Source organism: Gracilinanus agilis, chromosome 2 (genome assembly GCF_016433145.1).
Source record: "Gracilinanus agilis isolate LMUSP501 chromosome 2, AgileGrace, whole genome shotgun sequence".
NCBI classification, from domain to species: Eukaryota; Metazoa; Chordata; class Mammalia; order Didelphimorphia; family Didelphidae; genus Gracilinanus; species Gracilinanus agilis.
The window spans coordinates 404,353,048-404,373,004 of NC_058131.1; the positions used below are offsets into that span (position 1 = coordinate 404,353,048).

Here is a 19,957-nt window from a genome sequence, read left to right on the forward strand (position 1 = left end):
TTTATTTAATATATAATATATATGATAATTGGGAAATGAAAGGAAGAGGGGACTAAGAAGGATTGGGAAAGGCTTGGGAGAAGAAGATGAAATTTTAGTTGGAACTTTATGGAAATGAGGATGGAGTATTCTAGGCACAGTGGATAGCCAGAGAAAATACCCAGAGCTGAGAGATCAGTCTCTTATTGATGGAATAGCTAGGAGGCCAGTGTCACCTTATCAAAGAACACATGGGCAGGGGGAGTATAAGGCTTGAGAAGACTGGAAAGGTGAAGTGTCTTTTGAACAAACATATTTGTTTTGTTCTAGATGTACTATTTGTGGCCATATGGCTTACTTAAGGTACGGGGCTTTTGAATTCAGTCACTTAACCATATTCCCTCTATCTATCCTTGACATGTTTAATCTCTGGCTTGAAAAATGTGGTTTAATGGAAGTCATGTTCTCTCTGCCACCCATTCATAGTGGGTCACAAATTGCATTTTTTTTTAATACAGAATCAGTTCTCACTGTCCAATCCAGAGAAGAGCAGTGTTCAGGAAAAAAAGAAAGAGACATCAACAGAGGAAGAACTTGACAATGAAGACCTAGACGTATTTTATCCCACAAACCAATGGCAGACCCTGCAGCCAGGTAATGGGCTTAATTCCAGGCCAGGCCCTTCCTGTCTGGGAGAGAGATTTGACAAAAATCCTAAAAATACACTTTGAATTGAGCCTGCATATTCTTTTTGATCTTGAGAGTCTAGTTTTGAAAAGGAACAGTCTCTCTTTGGCCTGCAGGAGGGGAACAATGCTGTGAGTGAGGCGGGTGCCCGGGGTTGGGGGGTGCGTGAGGGGAGGTTCATTATCCAGCAGAACAGAAATTCCAGTGTTTAAGTGCCCTGGCAGGCAAGTGGTGGGTGGCTGTGCTTTCTGAACAAGTGATTGAAAACTTTCTTTCCTTGCAGTTCTGAAGCACAGGAGAGGCAGGGACATGTGCCTCACTTGGCAAATGCTATTTTGGTCTCTGCTGTTCAGCTCTTTGCTGCCGAAATATTGTTCACTAGAGAGTCCTAAGCAATGGTGCAGGGCAGGATTGTTCTGTGGTTAAAGGGACATGTGCTAGTGTTCCAGGTGAAAAGGCAATTTCCACCTTTGAGCTGGACATTGTTTTTAGATGGGAAGCATCCCCTACAGCAGAGACTTCAACCTTCAATCTGGCCTGTGCGCAGGGTCCAGAGAAAATCATGTAGTGAGGCTGAAATGGAAACTCAACTCTCCTTCTATCTTGTCTAGCTCTTATTACCTTTTAACGGGATTGTGGATTCAGGGGGAGGGAAGCAGCTCTTGGGTTCCCTTTAATCTTCAAGAGTGGGCAAAGGACATTAGAAAATGAAATGGGTCCAGGAATCGTCCTGTGCACTTAGGGGTAAGCAACCTCCTAGGTCAACTCAATTTTTTGAGAGGGAATCTCCTTGGATTTTGTCTTTTTTTTTTTTCATTCTATAGAACATTTACCCAGGGAGAAAGAATTGTTTCTCTCTACTTCCAACCTAGTGTGAATAGATGGGGAGAAAATTCAGTTGCCATTTCACATCTGGGATAGGAATGTGGATCCAGTTTGCTACATCACTATTATCCATTGGATAGAGAGAATGTTCTATTAGACCCCCTTAGATTAGGAGGTGACTTTTCTGTGGTATAAAAGGGGCCATGTTCATCTGGCAAATGTTCTTTTGTGTATGTGTGTGTGATGTGTGAAATGTGGGTGCTTTGAGCTCCACCTCACTGGCACTTGTAGCAGTAAAAGAAAATCTATTAAACATTACTAATTGATGCTCATTTCATTTTCCTCTTAGTCCTTAGTTCCCCTTTGGATACTCTTGGAGAAGGGAATGAGGAATATTGTATGGAGAAGTTTTCACCCATGGTAATTATATTATGAAAAGAATGAGGCATTTGGGAATATTGCAGGAGGATCCCTCTTCTACTCTCTTTTTCTCCCCCATGGTTAATATGCTGCTATAATCCTCAGTGTACCTTGTGGACTCTTTTCCTCAGCCGAAGAAAGGTTTCATAGAAAACTCCAATGATGGCAATAGTATAGTGTCAGTAGTCCATCATGCATCCTAGCTGACCGTGTCACTCTATGCAGTAGGAGTCATCAGCATTTGCTTTGCTTTTTTGCTACATTTATAAGAATGTAGCTCATGCTGAGCCCACAGGCAATTGTTATAATAGAGCAATGATGAAGCAACAAGCCCAGACAATTGGGAACAGAGCTAATACTGGTTGAGATAATGTTTCAGGAGCTAACATATTGGATCCTAGGGCTTCCCTGACTTTTTCCAGTGCTGATTTTCATGTGGGGGTGGGAGATGAATGACAGTAACTCCTGGATCATAGGTGAACAGCATGATTCTATGTGATGTCCCCTGCAAAGGACAGGGGATCATGTTTTTTTCCAAAGAGATGAATACCTTGAAGAAATAGAGATGAATGTCTGCCTCCTCTGTGCACCTCAGGAAAGAAGTGGCCTTTCTTAATAGAGAAGCAGGAAACAGCCTTGTTGTGCCCTTTTAACACACCAGCTCTGACATCTGGGACAAATGTGTTTTCCTCAGTCTCATAGAAAGTTAATCCAAACCCTATTTTAATTGGGTCTGGAGCTTTGTACCACCTCAACCCTAAACTCTTACCTTCCAGCTTCTCATAAGTTCTGAAGAACTTTTCCTATTGATGATTTTCTTTACAGTTATCAAGTAGGCTATAGGCCTCTCTTTTTATAAGAATCCTCAGAAGTCAGAAACTGAAATATGAAACTCAGAGAACCAAAGTGAAGCAATCTTCATTTTATGTGTTCCTTTTCCTTTTTTGTCTGATGGGATCTTGCCTTACTGTGTCTCCATCATGAAGAGTTCTTTAATTCTACTTAGAAAAGGAGAGGTGCTGTAGGAAACTGGAGAGTATAGGGTCTTGGGACATTCTCAGTCAGTACCTGTGTCATCTTAGGAGGATCTTATTTGTTGATGGACAGAAGTATGCTAATAAAGAAAGGTTCTTTTGAGCAAAAGCATATTTGGGGTGGTTTACAAGTTGTGAGGTTCTTTGGGGACATAAATTTGCAGTAAATTATAACTTTCTATATGTGTTCCACCCCCAAATCAAAATGTAATTGTAAACTTTACATTCAGAAATCTGCCTGGCAGCAATCAACAGAACCACTTTTCTCTGGAGAAGTGGAATTGACTCAAATGAACAAGAATAGGTCATCCCGCTGGAGACCACTGAAAAACTCCATGCTTAATAGACTAAGTAGGGAAATTTTCACCTGCTTAACCCTCAGTTAGGCTTGACTTTGAAATGATCAGTCCCAAACTAATACACTGCTAGTGGAGTTATGAATTGATCCAACCATTCTGGAAGGCAATTTGGAATTATGCCCAAAGGACTTTAAAGAATGTATGCCCTTTGATCTAGCAAAACCACTACTCGGTTTGTACTCCAAAGAAATAATAAAAAAGGGTTGTTTAAAAATAATCATAACCATATTCTTTCTGGTGGTAAAAAATTGGAAAATGAGGGGGTGTCCCTTGATTGGGGAATGACTGAACAAATTGTGGTTTATGATGATGATGGAATACTATTGTGCTGTAAGGAATGGTGAACTGGAGGATTTCTATATGGACTGGGAGAACCTCCATGAACTGATGCAGAGTGAATTGAGCAGAACTAGGAGAACATTGTACACAAAAAATAAAACATTGTGGGAAAATCCAATGTAATGGACCTTGCTACTAATAGCAATGCAATGATCCATGACAATTCCAAGGGACTTATAAGAAAGTACGCTATCCACATCCAGAGAAAGAACTGTGGGAGTAGAAATGCAGAAGAAAAACATATGTTTTATCACTTGTTTATATGGGCACATGATTTGGGGTTTTGTTTCAAAAGATTGCTTTATTGCAAAAACGAGTATTATGGAATTAGAGATCAAGTGATAACATTTGTATAACCCAGTGGAATTGCTTGTTGGTTCCAGGAGCGGGGAGGGAAAGAAAACATATCATGTAAACATGAAACAATATTAAAAAGAAAGAAAGAAAGAAATTATCAGTCCCAAAAGATGGTCATGTGGCCAGGCAGTCTTTATTTCCATTCACTTTGACCTGAATCTTTCAAGGAAATATGAGGCTCTGATGAGTCCTGTGGCATAGAAATAAAAACTTGTATGGTGGTCATCATTTGTTCTTTCTTTTCAGTGAGGAGAAAAATGAAAGAATGGGGTTAAATTTAAGGGGGGGAAATTCAGGCTAGATTTTAGGAAAGACTTTTAATGTAATGGTTGTGAGACTCAGGTAAACCTATTACTAAAGGAGTCTTATTTAGTGATTTTTTTTTTTAACCCTTACCTTCTGTCTTGGGGTCAATACTGTGTATTGGCTCCAAGGCAGAAGAGTGGTAAGGGTAGGCAATGGGGGTCAAGTGACTTGCCCAGGGTCACATAACTGGGAAGTGTCTGAGGCCAGATTTGAACCTAGGACCTCCCGTCTCTAGGCCTGGCTCTCAATCCACTGAGCTACCCAGCTGCCCCCTTATTTAGTGATTTTTAAAAGGTAAGTGACTGTTCTATAGTAATATCAGAAGCCAAGGAATTCAACTTGATGACCTTTTGAGGTCTTTATTGTTTCTGTTTTCCATGAATTTAAATCTAACCATGTATCTCTAAGCCTCTTATAATAGCCTGATGGTGTGCTGAAGCAAATAGTTGCTTCCCCCCTGCCAGAGTTTTAAGAAAATGAATTTCCCTGGGAAATAGATGAGATATGAGAAGGAGAGGTAGGTTGTGGTCATGCTATGTTCATGGAGAAGAACCCCATCATGCTTCCTGTGGCTCTAAACCTCAAAGACTATATATACCCAACAATCTGCAACATCCCCCTTCAGTCTAGGATCTGGTCTACCTAGAAATCTTTTCTCATCCATTCTCCTAGTTATTGGATTACCAGGACACTTCTGAAACACAACATATCAATTTCTGACATTCAAGTAAGCAGCCTTGTTCTGTGTTTCTTGTTCCTGGAAACAATTTCCCATACTTTTCTGGTTTATTTTGGGAGCTGTCTCACCTATCAGAAAGTGTTTAGTGAAGATACAGTGTTAGACATTCACAGTCCTGGGTAGAAAAGACTGTTTAGTGCTAACTCTCAAGGGGTGCCAAGTAGGGTATAGCACCCTGAATGAAATTTGTCCCAGGACTTGATAGTTTCTTGTAGGATCCTTTTACCTTCTTTCCCTTCTGGAATATGCTCAATGGTGCCTGGTTTGGGGACTCCCTCGATATTAAATATAGAAACCACTGCTAATCTCTCTTTCATTCCAGTAACCCATAAATCTGGATTCAAATCCTATTTTTCTTGCTTCTCAGAATGACAGAATTGGAAGGCACTTTATTTTATTTATTTTTTAATTGAAAAGGCTTAATTAATTAATTAAGAATATTTTTCCATGGTTACATGATTCATGTTCTTTCCCTCCCCTGTAACCCCATACCCATAGCTGATGCGCAATTCCACTGGGTTTTATGTGTTTTATTGATCAAATCCTATTTCCATATTATTGATAATTGCATTAGGGTAATTGTTTAGAGTCTATATCCCCAATCATATCCCCATCTACCCATGTGTTCAAGCAGTTGTTTTTCTTCTGTGTTTCTACTCCCACAGTTCTGGAAGGCACTTTAGAGGCCAGCTATGCCAGACTACCCAAACAACAATCCCTTCTATAATATTCTAGGCAAGTAGTCTTGCATGCACATTGCCAACCAAGGCAGCTCATTCCACCTTTGGATAGTTTTGTTAGGGAACTGTTTGCCTAGTTCAGGTCTGCATCCTCTCTTGCCTGTACTGTACTGTAGTTGTCTTCTAATTCAACTCTCAACTTCAAGTTTCTCTCCATGATCATCCATCCTCCACAGTAGCTGCCAATATGAATTTCCTAAAGGATGTCTGACCATGTTACCTCCTACTTAGGAAACTCTAATGATTCCTTAAAATCTTAAACTTAAACTTAGTGATACCTTTAGATGGGAATGCCTTTGTCATTTAAAACTCTTCAACTCCGTGGCCCCTTATTTTTTTAATCTCATATATATTTCTCCTTAATATATATTCCAGCCACGTTGGTCTATTTGATGTTTGTCACATAATGTGCTCATTCCTCCTTCTGTGTGCCTTGGTGCCAACTCTTCACCATGCCTGGACTGCTCTCACTACTATTCTCACCTCTTGGAGTTCATGCCTTCCTTTAAGACTCAGCTTTAGCATTATCTTCTGTTGGAGGTCTTTTCCAGGCTTTCAAGTTTCTGGTGCTTTCCCCTCTAAAGCTAGTAATAGAGTATAGTAGTAGTGCCTAGTACTCTGTAAGTTAGTACTACTTACTGTGTAAGTATGTATGAACCAGTTTATATATGTGTTTTCTCAAACCCCATTAGGATGTAAACTCCTTGCAGGTAGGCCCTGTTAGAGCTTTTTCTTTGTGACCCTCACAGTTAACACAGTGTCTGGAACATAGTAAGTATTTTTTAAATGCTTATTGATTCATTGATTGTTTGGGATGTTGCCTATCTTGTTTTGCATATGTGACCTGGAGCAAACTTGCTATAAAAATTTTTTTATTGACATCTTTAAATAAAAAATCACCTACATTTTCCAAAATAATCTCTCCCCAAACCAGAGAGCTAAATAACAAAGAATAAAAAAAAGCTCAACAAAACCAACCAACACATCAACCAAGCTGACAGTATTGTTCCCTTCCCATAGTCCTCCTACCTCTTCAAAGAAAGGGAGTGGGTGGGAAGAAGTGCATTTTACAGTTCTTCCTAAGCCAACTTTGGTCATTATAATTTCACAGCATTCACTTTGTTTGTTTTCAGTTTCCTTTTGAAGTTTCTAGATGTTGGCATTCTAAGACCTAAAGTGTTAGACTTGGAAGTCAGGAAGACCTCAATTTCAGTCTTCTTTTCTAATTTCTAGAAGAGCCTTTAGAATGTTCATTTTGAACTTCTTGTAGTGTATGGAGTGTGATGTTAGCTAGATCTCATTGATGTTAATGTGAAGTCTCCGTAGCTCTGTGCCCTTTAGAGTTACTGAGTACCCTACCAAGCCTCTTCTCCTAACCTCTTTCCTTTACTGTTTCCGACACAACCTTTGGATCTGTATTTTCATTTCTTGAAGTTTAAGCTCTTCCTTTTTCCTCAGAGGGTCCAGCCACCTCCTATGTGGGCAGACTCTCATACACAGACACACAGACACACACATTCATCTACATAGGATTCCTTCTAAGTTCAACATTAAGGAAGACTTCTTTCTTTGGTTCCCTGGATCACATTCTTCCACTCATTTGCTTATTTTGTATGACTTGGGCAAATCACCTAATCTCTCATCTACATTTCCTCTTTTATATGAGGAGTTTGGACTAGGTGGATATATAAGGTTCCTTCCATTTCTTTTTTATTTTATTTTATTTTTTAGATATTTTTAGTTTTAATTTTTAAATTTTTTCCATGGTTACATGATTATTGTTGTCTCCCTCCCCCTCCTGTAGTTGACAAGTGGTTTCACTAGGTTATACATATATTATCACTCAAATCCTATTTCCATATTAATCATTTTTGTAATAATCTTTTAAAATCAAAACCTCAAATCATATATAATCATACAAACAAGTGGTAAATCATATGTTTTCTTCTGTGTTTCTATTCCCACAGTTTTTTCTCTGGACGTGGATAGCGTTCTTTCTCATAAGTTCCTCAGAATTGTCCTGGATCATTGCATTGATGCTAGTAGAGAAGTCAATTACATTTGATCTTCCCACAATGTTTCAGTTTCTGTGTATAATATTCTCCTGGTTCTGTTTATTTCACTCTACATCAGTTCATGGAGATCTTTCCAGTTCCTATAGAAATCAAGTAATTCATCATTCATTATAGCACAATAGTATTCCATCACCATCATGTACTACCATTTCTTTTTTAAATAAGTATTTTTTGTCTTCCTCATTGTCAAAATTTTCCTCAATATCGTTCCCCCTACCCCTTCTAGTCATAGGACCAGTCTGTGTAGCAAATAATATTTTTAAAGCCATAAGGAAAAAAAACAACAGAACTGATCAGCACTTTGAAAATATTTAATATGTGGAATGTACCCTAATTGTGGACCTCCCTCCTCTGCAGAGGGATAGACACAGTGGGAAGGTATCCTTTGGTTTATCTTTTCTTTGGAGTCTTTCAAGCTTGCTTTTGTAATTTTGCAGCATTCACTTAAAATTTTTTTAAAATGTGGTTATTCTTTATTTTTGTGTTTATTTATATTGTCTTTATGGAGATGTTGTTTTTGTTGGATCTACTTACTTTACTCTGTATCAGTTCATGTAGATCTTTCCATGCTTTTCTGTAGTCATTATTTTTTATATTAGAGTAATATTTGATCACATTCATGTTTTATGATTTGTTTAGTCATTAGCATTTTGCCAATAGGCATCTATTTTTCCCCAGTTCTTTGCTATCACAAAACATGATGCCATACCCTGTGTATATCTTTGTTATATATATGAACTTAAACTATAAAATTTCATAAAATTAGAGCCTCAAGAAAAGTTCTTAAACTGGATTCCATGGACCCCCAAGGATCTGTAGATAGACTTCAAAGTATCTGTGATTAAGATGGGAAAAAATTATCCTTTAGTTTCTTTGTAATATTATATATTTTGTTTTGTTTCATTTAACAGCAATTTTTCTGAGTTCATTGGCTTCAGCTGACTTGTTAAAGGAGTTCTGTGGTTTAAAAAAGTTGAGAACCCCTGCCCTATGGTTAGAAGGCATCTTATCCCAAATGTGATTTAGTCTGAGCACCATATTTTACAGATTAGTCAGCTGAAGTCTGGAAAAGCCAAGTCATTTGTCTTGACACATTAATTAAATTATTAATTAAATGATTATTTAAATTATTAATTAAAGAGTTAGGATTTGAGGTGAGGGCTTCTGATTCCAAATCTCTACTTCATTGCTTGGAGGAATAAAAATACCCATCTTGGCTCAATTTCCTCTTTCAGGTAAGGTTTCTGTTATAGGATCATAGAATCTAGAACTGAAAGGAACCAAAAGATACAAAGGGCATCTGGATTTTTGGTAGAAGGTGATTCTGTCCCTTCTTCCCACTCCTTTACCCCGCATCATAGCTCAGTTAATAAATTGGTCTCATGGTGGTAGATACCCTTCAGAATCTGCCTTTGCTTTTTTTTGTTTAAACTGGTTATGTCTTTTGACCTACTTGAGGCTTATCCTTTTAATAAACCAGTTTTCTTTGCTTGTTATATGCCTAGACTGTAGCAAAAAATTGGGCTCTTCTCTACACCACTTAGCCATATCTGCTGCTGCTACTATGTTGGCTAAAGGGAGATTAGCAATGCTTTCTAGTTTTTTGGTTTTTATTGGAAATTATTGATGGGCACAGGCCTGTATTTCCTTAGTGAATGATATCATTTCAAAGTGACTAAGAGAACCTCTTAAATAATTGACTTTAGTAGAAAGAACCAACAAGATAGAAGCACTCAGCCCATGGGAGAAACATGTTCGTTTAAAATAAAATTAAAAACAAAACAAAACAAAACAAAACCTAAATCACCAACAACTGATGTGAGCAATCCAAGAATTAAAGAGCTCTAACCATCTGGTCAGAACAGTGCAGATTTGCATGGGTTTGAAAAACAATTTATTTTAGAGAAACTCCACTAATTTCAAGTATTTAGGATTAGAGTCTTCTGCATATAGGCCCACGGCAACCTTTTAATTTTTTTCTTTTTTGATCTTTCTAGGCATTCACCAATAAACCTCTTAACTAATAGACTGGCATTCAATTCAATTTGTCAGACAGTGGTGATGGCTCTGATAGTCTACATATATAGCTTTACATAAAAATTAGTCCTTGGCCTACTATATTCTGAGACACTGGACTTACAAAAAGAAAAACAACAGTTCCTGCCCTCCAAGTGCATACATTCTACTTCTCAGATGCAACATATTCATAGATAATTGACTTAGGGTAATTTGGGGAGGAAGATAACTTTAACAATCAGGGGGGTCAGGGAAGGTTTTTGTAGAAGTGATGGCATCTGAATTGACCCTTCAACAAAGATAAAAGATCCTGAGAAATAATTAAAAAGGTGAGTGAGCATTTGAATCCATAGGAATGAACAGATGTGAAGAGACAGGACTTTGAGTGTCAGTTTGGGGAAGCAATTTATTAATTCATTTTGGCAAGGAATTTTGAATATATGGAGGAGACTGTTAAGACTTCTGGAAAAACAGAGGTTTGATCTAGATTATGGAGGTCTTTAAATGCCAGGATATTTCTATTTTATTCTAATGCCAATAGGGTTTTGGTGTGAAGGCTTTTATTTTTATTTTTATTTTATTTTTTAAACCCTTACCTTCTGTCTTGGAATTAAGGGTTATAAGGGAATAGATGATGAAGTACAGAAAGTAAATGACTTTCTAAGAACTTCTCAATGAATGAGGGAGGGGAGGAAGATAAAGGGCCAAGGTTTGAGATTATTGAAAGGTTAAGGGAAGATTTTAAAAAATATTCTGAAAAAAGGAGCAGCAAGGTGCCTCATTGGATAGAAAGCCAGGCCTAGAGATGGGGGTCCTAGGTTCAAATGTGGTCTCAACTACTTCCTAGCTATAGGGCCCTGGACCAGTCACTTAACCTTAATTGTCTAGCCTTTATGGCTATTCTGTCTTAGAACTGAAACTTAGCATTGATTCTAAGATAGAAGGTAACAGTTTAAAAAAATATATTGTGAAAAAGGGCCTGGTGGTTTCTTAGAGAGTTTCTGGGTTTGAGGAAGTAGATAATGAAGTAGAAAAGAAGCTGGCAGCTAAGAGACTCAGTTGATAGAGTGCTGGGACTGAGTTCATAAAAAGTCATCTTCCTGAGTTCAAATCTGCCTTCAGATATGTAATAGCTATGTGCTCCTGGGCAAATCACTTAACCCTGTTTACCTCAATTTCCTCATATATATACATGTATATATATGAGATTGAGAAGGAAATGGCAAACCACTCCAGAATCTTTGCCAAGAAAACCGCAATCAGGGAGTTAGATATGACTGAAAATGATTGAACACAGCCAAGTGAGGAATTGAGATGAAACTTAGGTATTGGAGTCCACTATGTGACTGGTGAAGCTGTGCCTTTGAAGTAGGTGACAATGGGGTTTTGTTTTGGCTTTTTTTTTTTTTTTTTTTGGCTTCTTTTAGGTTCTCAAACCAGAGTCTTAAGGCAGTGTCTAGGAGGCCAGAGGGAATTTCTGTTTGTTAAAGATGTTTGACTGCCCAGATTTAGAGAATGCCACAAAGAGGATTTTTATGAATCTGACTTTATTGATACTGACTTCATCAATCACATCATGTGCCTTGATCTTTTGCCAGCCCCTCAAGATTGAGCCTACCTATACCCTTTCCACCCCAAATGCAAGGCTCTCTGAGATGTGAATCAACTTTCACGACCTACTCAAAGGGATCAACTCAAGCCCATATGTTGTATACCTATAGAGAGACTCCAGTCTGTCAGCAAGCATTTATTAAACCTTATTACATGTTCAACATTATGCCAAACTTGGGATAAAAAGAGACAAAAAAACTGTTCTTGCTTTTAAAGAGTTCACATTATAATAGAGGAGGCAAACAACATGAACAATTTTGTACAAATAAAATATGTTAAGGCAGCTAGGTGGCCCAATGAATAGAGTGTGAGGCCTGTAGACTGGAGGTCCTGGGTTCAAATTTAGCCTTAGTCACTTCCTAGCTGTTTGACCCAGGGTAGCCTTACTACCCTTCTGCTTTAGAACTGACAGTACATAAGGGTTTTTATTTAAAAATAGAACAAAAACAAAGTATATATATGTATAAAATGGAGATGATCAAAAGAGGCAAGTCATTAGCATAAAGGAGGATCAGGAAAGGCTTCTTGCAGAAATATGCCAGGGAAGCTAGGAGGTGCAGATAAGGAGAGAAGAGAGCATTCCAGGGAGGGGTGACAGCCAGGGAAAAAATGCTTGGAATTGGGAGATAGAGTGTTATGTTTGACTAACAGCAAAGAGGCCAGTGTCACTACATGGTAAAGTACATGATGGGAAGTAAAATATAAGAAAACTGGAAAAGTAGGAAGGGACCAGGCTATGAAGGGTTTTAGTAGCCAAACAAAGGATTTTTATTTGATCCTGGAAGCACAAAGAAGCCACTGGAGTGTATTGAATGAGAGAGGGGGCTGACATGATCAGATGTACTCTTTAAGAAGATCAATTTGACTAGAGCAGGAGAGATTTGAGGCAAAGAAACCTGCCAGCAGTCTGTTACATGAGTCTAGGCATGCAGTGTTGAGTCTTTGGACTGGGAAAGTGGTTGTGTCAGAAATGGGGGCATATACAAGGGATGCTGGAAGGTCCTACTTGGCAACTGATTAGGTATGCATGGTGAAAGAATGAGTAATTGATGACACCTAGGTTACAAATCTATGTGTCTGAAAGAATGGGGGTGCCCTTGGTGGTAATAGGGAAGTGCTACGATGTTTTCCTTCTTCCCACCCCACAGGAACCTCCTTGTTGTTTATCTAGAGGCCATTGGAATGGCCTTGCATTTTTTTCTTTTAAAAAAATTAATTTATTTGTTGGTTACATTAACATTGCCAGCTATCTCCGCCCCTCTCTGCCCTCCCCAAATTAGAGAAAGCATCATTTGGCCAAAAAAAAAAAAATGTGTGTATAAACTGTCTTTTTAGTTCCTATTTATCAGTTCTTTCTCTGGAGGTGGACATTCATAAATTATGCTTCAAACTTTTTTTCTGTAGTTGTATATAATGTTCTTTTGGTTCTGTTCATTTCACTTTTCATAATTTCATGTAAGTCTTTCTATTTTTTTTTATTAACCAGCTTATCGTTTTTTGCTGTTCAATAGTACTTCATCACAATTATATGCTACAACTTGCTTAGCCATTCCCCAATTGATAGTTATTCTATCAATTTCCCACAAAGGAGCTGCTATATTTTAGAACATATAGCTTCTTTTCCTTTTTCCCTGATCACCTTGGGAAACAGACTTAACAGTATTGCAGGGTCTAAGGGTATATACAGTTTTATAACTCTGGTCATAATTCCAAATTGCTCTCCAAAATGGTTGGATCAGCTCATAGTTCTACTAACAGTGTATTAGTGTCTCCATTTTTCTACTTTCTCTGCAACATAAATCATTTTGCCTTCTTATCATTTTAGCCAGTCTGATAGGTATAAGATGATAACTCAGAATTGTTTTGATTTGCATTTCCCTAATCGTAATGATTTAGAGCTTCATGACTTTATTGCTTTGGTGCCTTTATCCCCAAACTGTTCATATCTTTTTTGCCCATTTATCAGCTGGAGAATGGCTCATATTCTTAGAAAGTTGATAAAGTTCTCTATATATTTTAGATATGAAACCTCTACCTGAGAAACTGTCTACATGTTTTTGGCTACATGAGTTTTATGGTGTACAAACCCTTTTTAGTTTAATGTAATCAAAATTATCCATTTTATATCTCACAATGCTCTCTATCTCTTGTTTATTTATAAGTCCCTCTTCTATGATAAATCTGATAGGTAATATGTTCCTGTTCTTCCAATTTGCTTATGATGTCTCTATTTATGTCTAGGTCAGTATCCATTTTGATCTTATCCTACTAAATAGTGTAAGATATTGATCTATACTTAGTTTCTGCCAAACTGTTTTCCCCACATCTGTTTCTTTAACCAAGAAGGCCTAGTTTCATATTAAGATACAGCCATTCCCCTGACAGGCACTTTGCTTTTAGTATTTAAGTGGGATCCTTTCTGGAAAAATTTGGTAAAATCAGTAGAGTTAATCTTTGGCACCAGTTTTTCTCACCATGTAGTACTTTCACCCATTCCTTCTTCCCCTATTCTGTAGTGCCACAATAGTCTCCTTATGATAAAATCTATCCTCAAGAAAAGATCTGTTTTTTAAAAATTATTTCTTTAGTATGACTTTATCACTGTTAACTCTCAGAATTCTATTTCCATTCAGAAACCTTGTCTTTAATTCTGTAATGAAAAGCCCAGCCTTTATTTGATAAATTTCAGGCATCTTGGAATAAGTTGTCTAATAATTGGGTGGAGAAAGGGAAGCCTCCTCAGTATTTTGAAATTAGATTATGTTGGATGGATAACTTTTAAGTCCAATGTTAAGATTCTATAACTATAGATCATAACTCCTTTAGTAATTCTGCATTTGGTATAGATTGCTTGATTGTATCAATATTTTTTTACACTTTATTTTTCTTGCTTTTTTTCTTTCAACATGGCTAATATGTAAATATATTTAAATGAATTCATGTATATAATGGATATCATATTACTTATCTTTTCAGTGGGTAGGGTTGGAGCTGGAGGGAAGGAGAATTTGGTGTTCAAAATTAAAAAAAATTTTTAAGAATATTATTTCTGTACCCTGGTGTTTTTGTTTTATGGCCTCAGCTTGATGAATATTGTAGAATATTGGCTGCTTAGAGACTTTTTCACTCTTGATACTTTAGGGGTAGGGCTTTGGAAGCTAGCGGAAAGTGATGGAGTAGGAAGCATTCGGGGAACTGTAACCATGGATTTGGGATCAAGATACATAGGTTTGTGTCCTGGTTCCAATATTTTTGAGCTGCATTTTTGCTGACTCTGAGCAAATCACTTACCTCTTCAAACTTCAGTTTCTTCCTTTCTAAAATGGGTTCTTGACAGATAGTAGAGTAGTGGTAATAGTGTTGGACAAGGAGTCGAGAGATCTGGTTTGAAACAAACCTCTGGTGCTTTTGAGAATGGGACCACAATCAAATCACTTAAATTCTTAGACTTGCAGTATCGTCATTTGGAAAATGAATCTAATTGAATTGCTCTTACAGATTATTGAGATGAGCAAATGTCCATGTATTTACTGAACCCTAAATTCTTAAATATGAATTCTCCTCTTCCTCCCACCTCCTCTTTTTGTTTCCACCTCCTCCTCCCACATTCCTCCACCTCTCTTCTCCTCTGCCTCCCTCTTCCTTGTTCTTGTGAGGGAAGAACTTTGTAAACTATAAAACTTTCAATTAACATGTGGTGGTGGTGATAGTTATAATTATTGTAATTATAAAATTTTGGCTTTGACTGCCATGAGAGAGAAGAGGATTTTAAGGTACTAAACATGTGAGAGCTTGAAAAAAGAGGGAGTAGAGTTAACACTAACCAACTGGGTAGTATTTCCCCCTATATACCCACATGTCCTTGTTTACCCTCACAAAGAAAGGATGCCCCTTTCCTGTTGAGTGACCATTGGTCAATATTTAAGGATAGCTAGCTTCTCGGCATTCCACTGTAACTCCACTCAGTAGCCCTAATGGGGAACAAATCCAGGCTGGCAGTGACCAAGTCAGGAAGGCAAGGGCCCTCTGACTGTGTTGAGAGCCAAAGCCAATTCTTATGTGAAGCTGTCTGGCTACAGTTCTCAAAGTGATCAGCAGCCTGTTCACAGTTGGCACTGGAATACACCTACCCAGGTTTTTATTCATCATTTGTCCTAATGGGGTGGGCCATAGTCCAGTTTGTAAGCTGGAAACTTCGGTGGAAATGGAGAGCAGCTGTTTACCATCCTCTTTCTAATAATGAAGCATTTTTATTTCTATGGCATATGTGCTTAAAGGCCAGGAGGTCCCTTTCTAGTTTTACTCATCCATTTTCTTTTAGCTTTTTCTTTTCTAGCCATCAGGGCTACTTGTTGTATGGCACAGTTTCTACAACCTACAATGTTAAACTTGTTCTGTTCTACTTTTGCATCAGTGACTTAGATGTAGTAAAAAAATTACCTGATTTCCAAGTTTGCAGATGATTTTAAGTGGGGAAAGTATACTCAGTTATTGCACACATATTTGCCAAGTGGCCATCCAATCCCCACAAGTAGACCTGCTTGTAGTCTTTATTAAAGAAGCCTGATTTTCACAATCAGGATCCTAAAAGATGTCAACAAAAGTGTTTGTGTGCCTGACTGTTGTAATATAGGAAAATCTCTACAGTGGAGAGCTTGGTCTTAATGGCATAGGCGCTAAATAAATTATTGTTGATTGATTTGATTGGTTCATCAGACTGCCACTGTACATGTGCACTCTTCTTCCTCCTGTCTGATCCTCCCTGTGCTGTTTATTGACTTTTCTTTTCTAGACTCATCCATATCTGGACTTTATGGTGCTTCCAGCAATCCTGCTAGCTGGCACCACCTCCCTGCCTATAATCTCAAAGGTGGCAAAAAACCAACTGTAAACATTGGAGCTATACTCCATCTCTCCCTGTAAAAAAACACGTGGCCTTTTTTCCAGTTGTCCTGAATTGCTCTAATCCCCGATGTCAGATGCATCTAGAAGCTAGAGCAATAATGTATCTGGAAGAGCTTCATTTTACCAGTGTACTAAGTCTTGGGAGCAACTTTTTCTAGTACTAGATTATATTGGTAACGCTTGTTAGCACTGTACCTGGCTTGTATAGAGGCCTTAATAATACTAGGCCTTATATGCTCTTTGTGGTGGCAAAAAATTGGAAAATGAGGGGATGCCCTTCTATTGGGGAATGGCTGAACAAATTGGGTGGTATATGTTGGTGATGGAATACTATTGTGCTAAAAGGAATAATGAACTGGATGAATTCCATGTGAACTGGAAAGACCTCCAGGAATTGATGCAGAGTGAAAGGAGGAGAACCTTATACACAGAGACTGATACACTGTGGCACAATCGAATGTAATGGACTTCTGTACTAGCAACAATGCAATGATCCAGGACAATTCTGAGGGACTTATGAGAAAGAAAACTATCCACATCCATAGAAAGAACTGTGGGAGTAGAAACACAGAAGAAAAACAACTGCTTGATCTCATGGGTTGATGGGGATATGACTGGGGACGTAGACTCTTAAGCAATCACCTTGTGCAAATATCAATAATATGGAAAATAGGTCTTGATCAATGACACATGTAAAACTCAGTGCAATTGTATGTTGGCTATGGGAGGGGGGTGGGAGGAGGGCAGTGAGAACATGAATCATATGACCATAGAAAAATTTTCTTAATCAATTAAATTAAAAAAAAAGCAAAAAGGAAAAATAATACTAGGCCTTAATAAATACTTGTTATCTTCCCATTCCCTTTACTTTCAAAGAATCTCTCCTACCATGGTCTGGAGATCATTGTGCTAAAGACCCTCTTTTGACATATCTGATTGTATCATTTCTTTGTCCTTCCTTGCTTTGGTGGTATTGATTGTGGCCCAAATGTGTGTGTTGGTGGTGAGGAGGTCTTCAGGATGTCCACGTTTTGGCAGTATTTTCTGCTGTGGCTTTAGTTTTTTAAAAAACAATTTTTGGGGGGATTGGTAGTGGTGAATGTTGTTCTTTTACCCCCTTTCCTTTTAAGTATCTCTAGTTACATTATTTTTACATAACCATCTCTTAAATATACCATTGTTGACTGGACTTTCTGATTCTTCTGGCGTTGATTTCCTTGCTTCAAGTCTCTTAATTCTATTTCTTCTTCTCTAAAATTGATAATTGATATTCTTAAAGAAGAAGTCTATCCATGCCACTCCATAACTCAAGAAATCTTGGTGGCTCTCTATTGTTTCTGAAATAAAATACAAATTCCTCTGTTTGGTATTTAGAGCCCTTCACAGTCTGAATTAAACCTGCTTTTCCAAACCAATTTCATATTATGACAAGTCTTACTTTACATAAGTGAATTTTTCCTCAGACCTCTATAGGAAGTAATTTTTACATAACGAAAGTTTTTCTGCTGACATAGGAGAGAGAGGAGAGGAATGGAGCTTTGGGCTAGTGGAAGGAAGAGACTAGCACATGGTTCGAGGATACTTTGGGGCTGGGGACAGAGATGTTAGAGCAGGAGGAAGAGGAGGAACATGATGGGGGGAGGGCACAACCACAGGGATCTGACTGGAACTGAGAGGAAGAAGGGAGATAGTGAGAATAAGGGGGAACACTGACAAGGAGAGGATTGGTGACATTGAGGGGTATGGATGTACACATAATACATAGTACCTGAGCATGAATGGTTGGAGAAAACATGTGGGGGCTGGACACACGGTTGGTTGGGCAATTTGAAGCAAAAGTCTAAGGTCTCTCTGAGCTGGAGGTGACAAGTCAAGTCCCCCATCCAGTAGCAGTATGCTTTTACTTGGAGGGTTTTTTTGGGTGGAACTGGAGGTGTGGAGGCTGCAGAGCTCCAGGCTGAAGGTCAGGAGCAGAGAGAAAGAACACAGCACTGTGCAGTAAAGTTAACATAGATATGTTTTTGGAATGTGGATTTCTTTCAGAATTCTTTATGTAAGGTCAAATTGTATAATGCAAATTTATATAAAGTGAACGTTGTCCATATTAATCCTATAGTACACATTCCCATCCAACTCTGACCCACTTGCTGTTCCTTATATGCTACATTCCATCTCTTGCATCTTTTATAAGAGATATGGTAGGCTAGTGAGTAGAGATAGGACTTGGAGTTTATAGGACTTGAATCCTTTCCCAAATATGTACTAGCTATGGGTCATTCAGTGATAGCCAATGGTTTTTGGGCCTCAGTTTCCTCATCTGTAGAATCAGTTGGTTGGACTTGCCAAGTTTCATGGACCTGTTTAGTACATAAATCTATGTTCTTATGTGTTCCTTTGCATAGACTCTTGACACATGGGAGTCCTCCCTTCTTATATCTATTTTATGACCTCTACCTCCCTTCAAGATTTCACTGATATGGTTCTCCAATCAGTTTTTTCCTTTTATTTTATTTGTTAACATTCCCTTCCTTCAATGTCTAAAAATTTATTTGTATATTTTCCATTATTTGTGTGCATGTGAACCTCAAGAGCAAGGACTGTTTCATTTCTGGACCCATTCTTTCCTGTCTCCTAACTTACCCCTAGTATTGAGCACAATGATGATTGGGACATCAGAGGTTTTTTTTTTGTTTGTTTTTTTGTTTTTTGCTCCTACCTTCTATCTTAGAACCAATGCAGAAGAGCAATAAGGGGTTTGCATTAGAGGTTAAGTGACTTGCCCAGGGTCACACAGCTCAGAAGTGCCTGAGGTCAGATTTGAATTTAGGACTTCCAGTCTCCACGGTCTGGCTCTCTGCCCACTGAGTTATCCACCTACCTGCTCCCAAAATCATAGGTTCCTAAAATTGCTTGTTGAAGGAATCAGGCAGACATTTTATATCTAGCTTATGATTGCCAGAAAAAAATGATTCTTTGAATGTTGTTTTATATGAACATTTTCTTGCCATCAGTAACTTTCTTCAGAGTTTAAAACCAAGTTGTGGCATCACTGGGTCAAAGGATATTAATAATTTAGTAACTTTTCTTTCATGATTCCCAATTGTTTTCCAGACCTGGTTGTGAATCAAGCTTTATTTCTACCAGCAGTGAATTGTTGGGATTGTCTTCAATCCTTCCATCATAAATTATTTCCCTCCTCTTCTCAACTTGGCTAGTTTGGATATAAGAAAGGATCTTATGGTTGTTTTAATTTGTGTTTTTAAAAATTAGTTTCCATTTTGAATAATCTTCAGATGGTTGTTATTCGTATTTCTTTTGAAAGCTATTTGTATCAACTTTAAAAAAACTAACATGAAAGAAAATGTGTTGTCATTTTAAGTATCTCTAAGAACCATGGAGTCTTTCTATCTGATTTGTAGTTGAAATCTACAAGTTGTCTTCCCTTATTAGAATATGAATTCCTTAAAAGTCAAACCTGTCTTAATTTTTCCATTTGTGTCCCTAAGTGATTAGCAAAATACATAGCATGCAGCTTATTAAATGATTTTTCCCATTTATTCATATT

General features: G+C 37.9%; 1 protein-coding gene across 1 annotated transcript in view; it reads left to right on the forward strand.

The window, feature by feature from the left end:
- The window catches only part of SIL1 (SIL1 nucleotide exchange factor), a 294,004-nt gene that overhangs the window by 93,031 nt on the left and 181,016 nt on the right, over positions 1–19,957 (forward strand). The window contains exon 4 of the mRNA XM_044664561.1: positions 498–633. Within this exon, the coding sequence (XP_044520496.1) occupies positions 498–633 (136 nt within the window). The remainder of the gene's footprint in view (positions 1–497; positions 634–19,957) is intronic.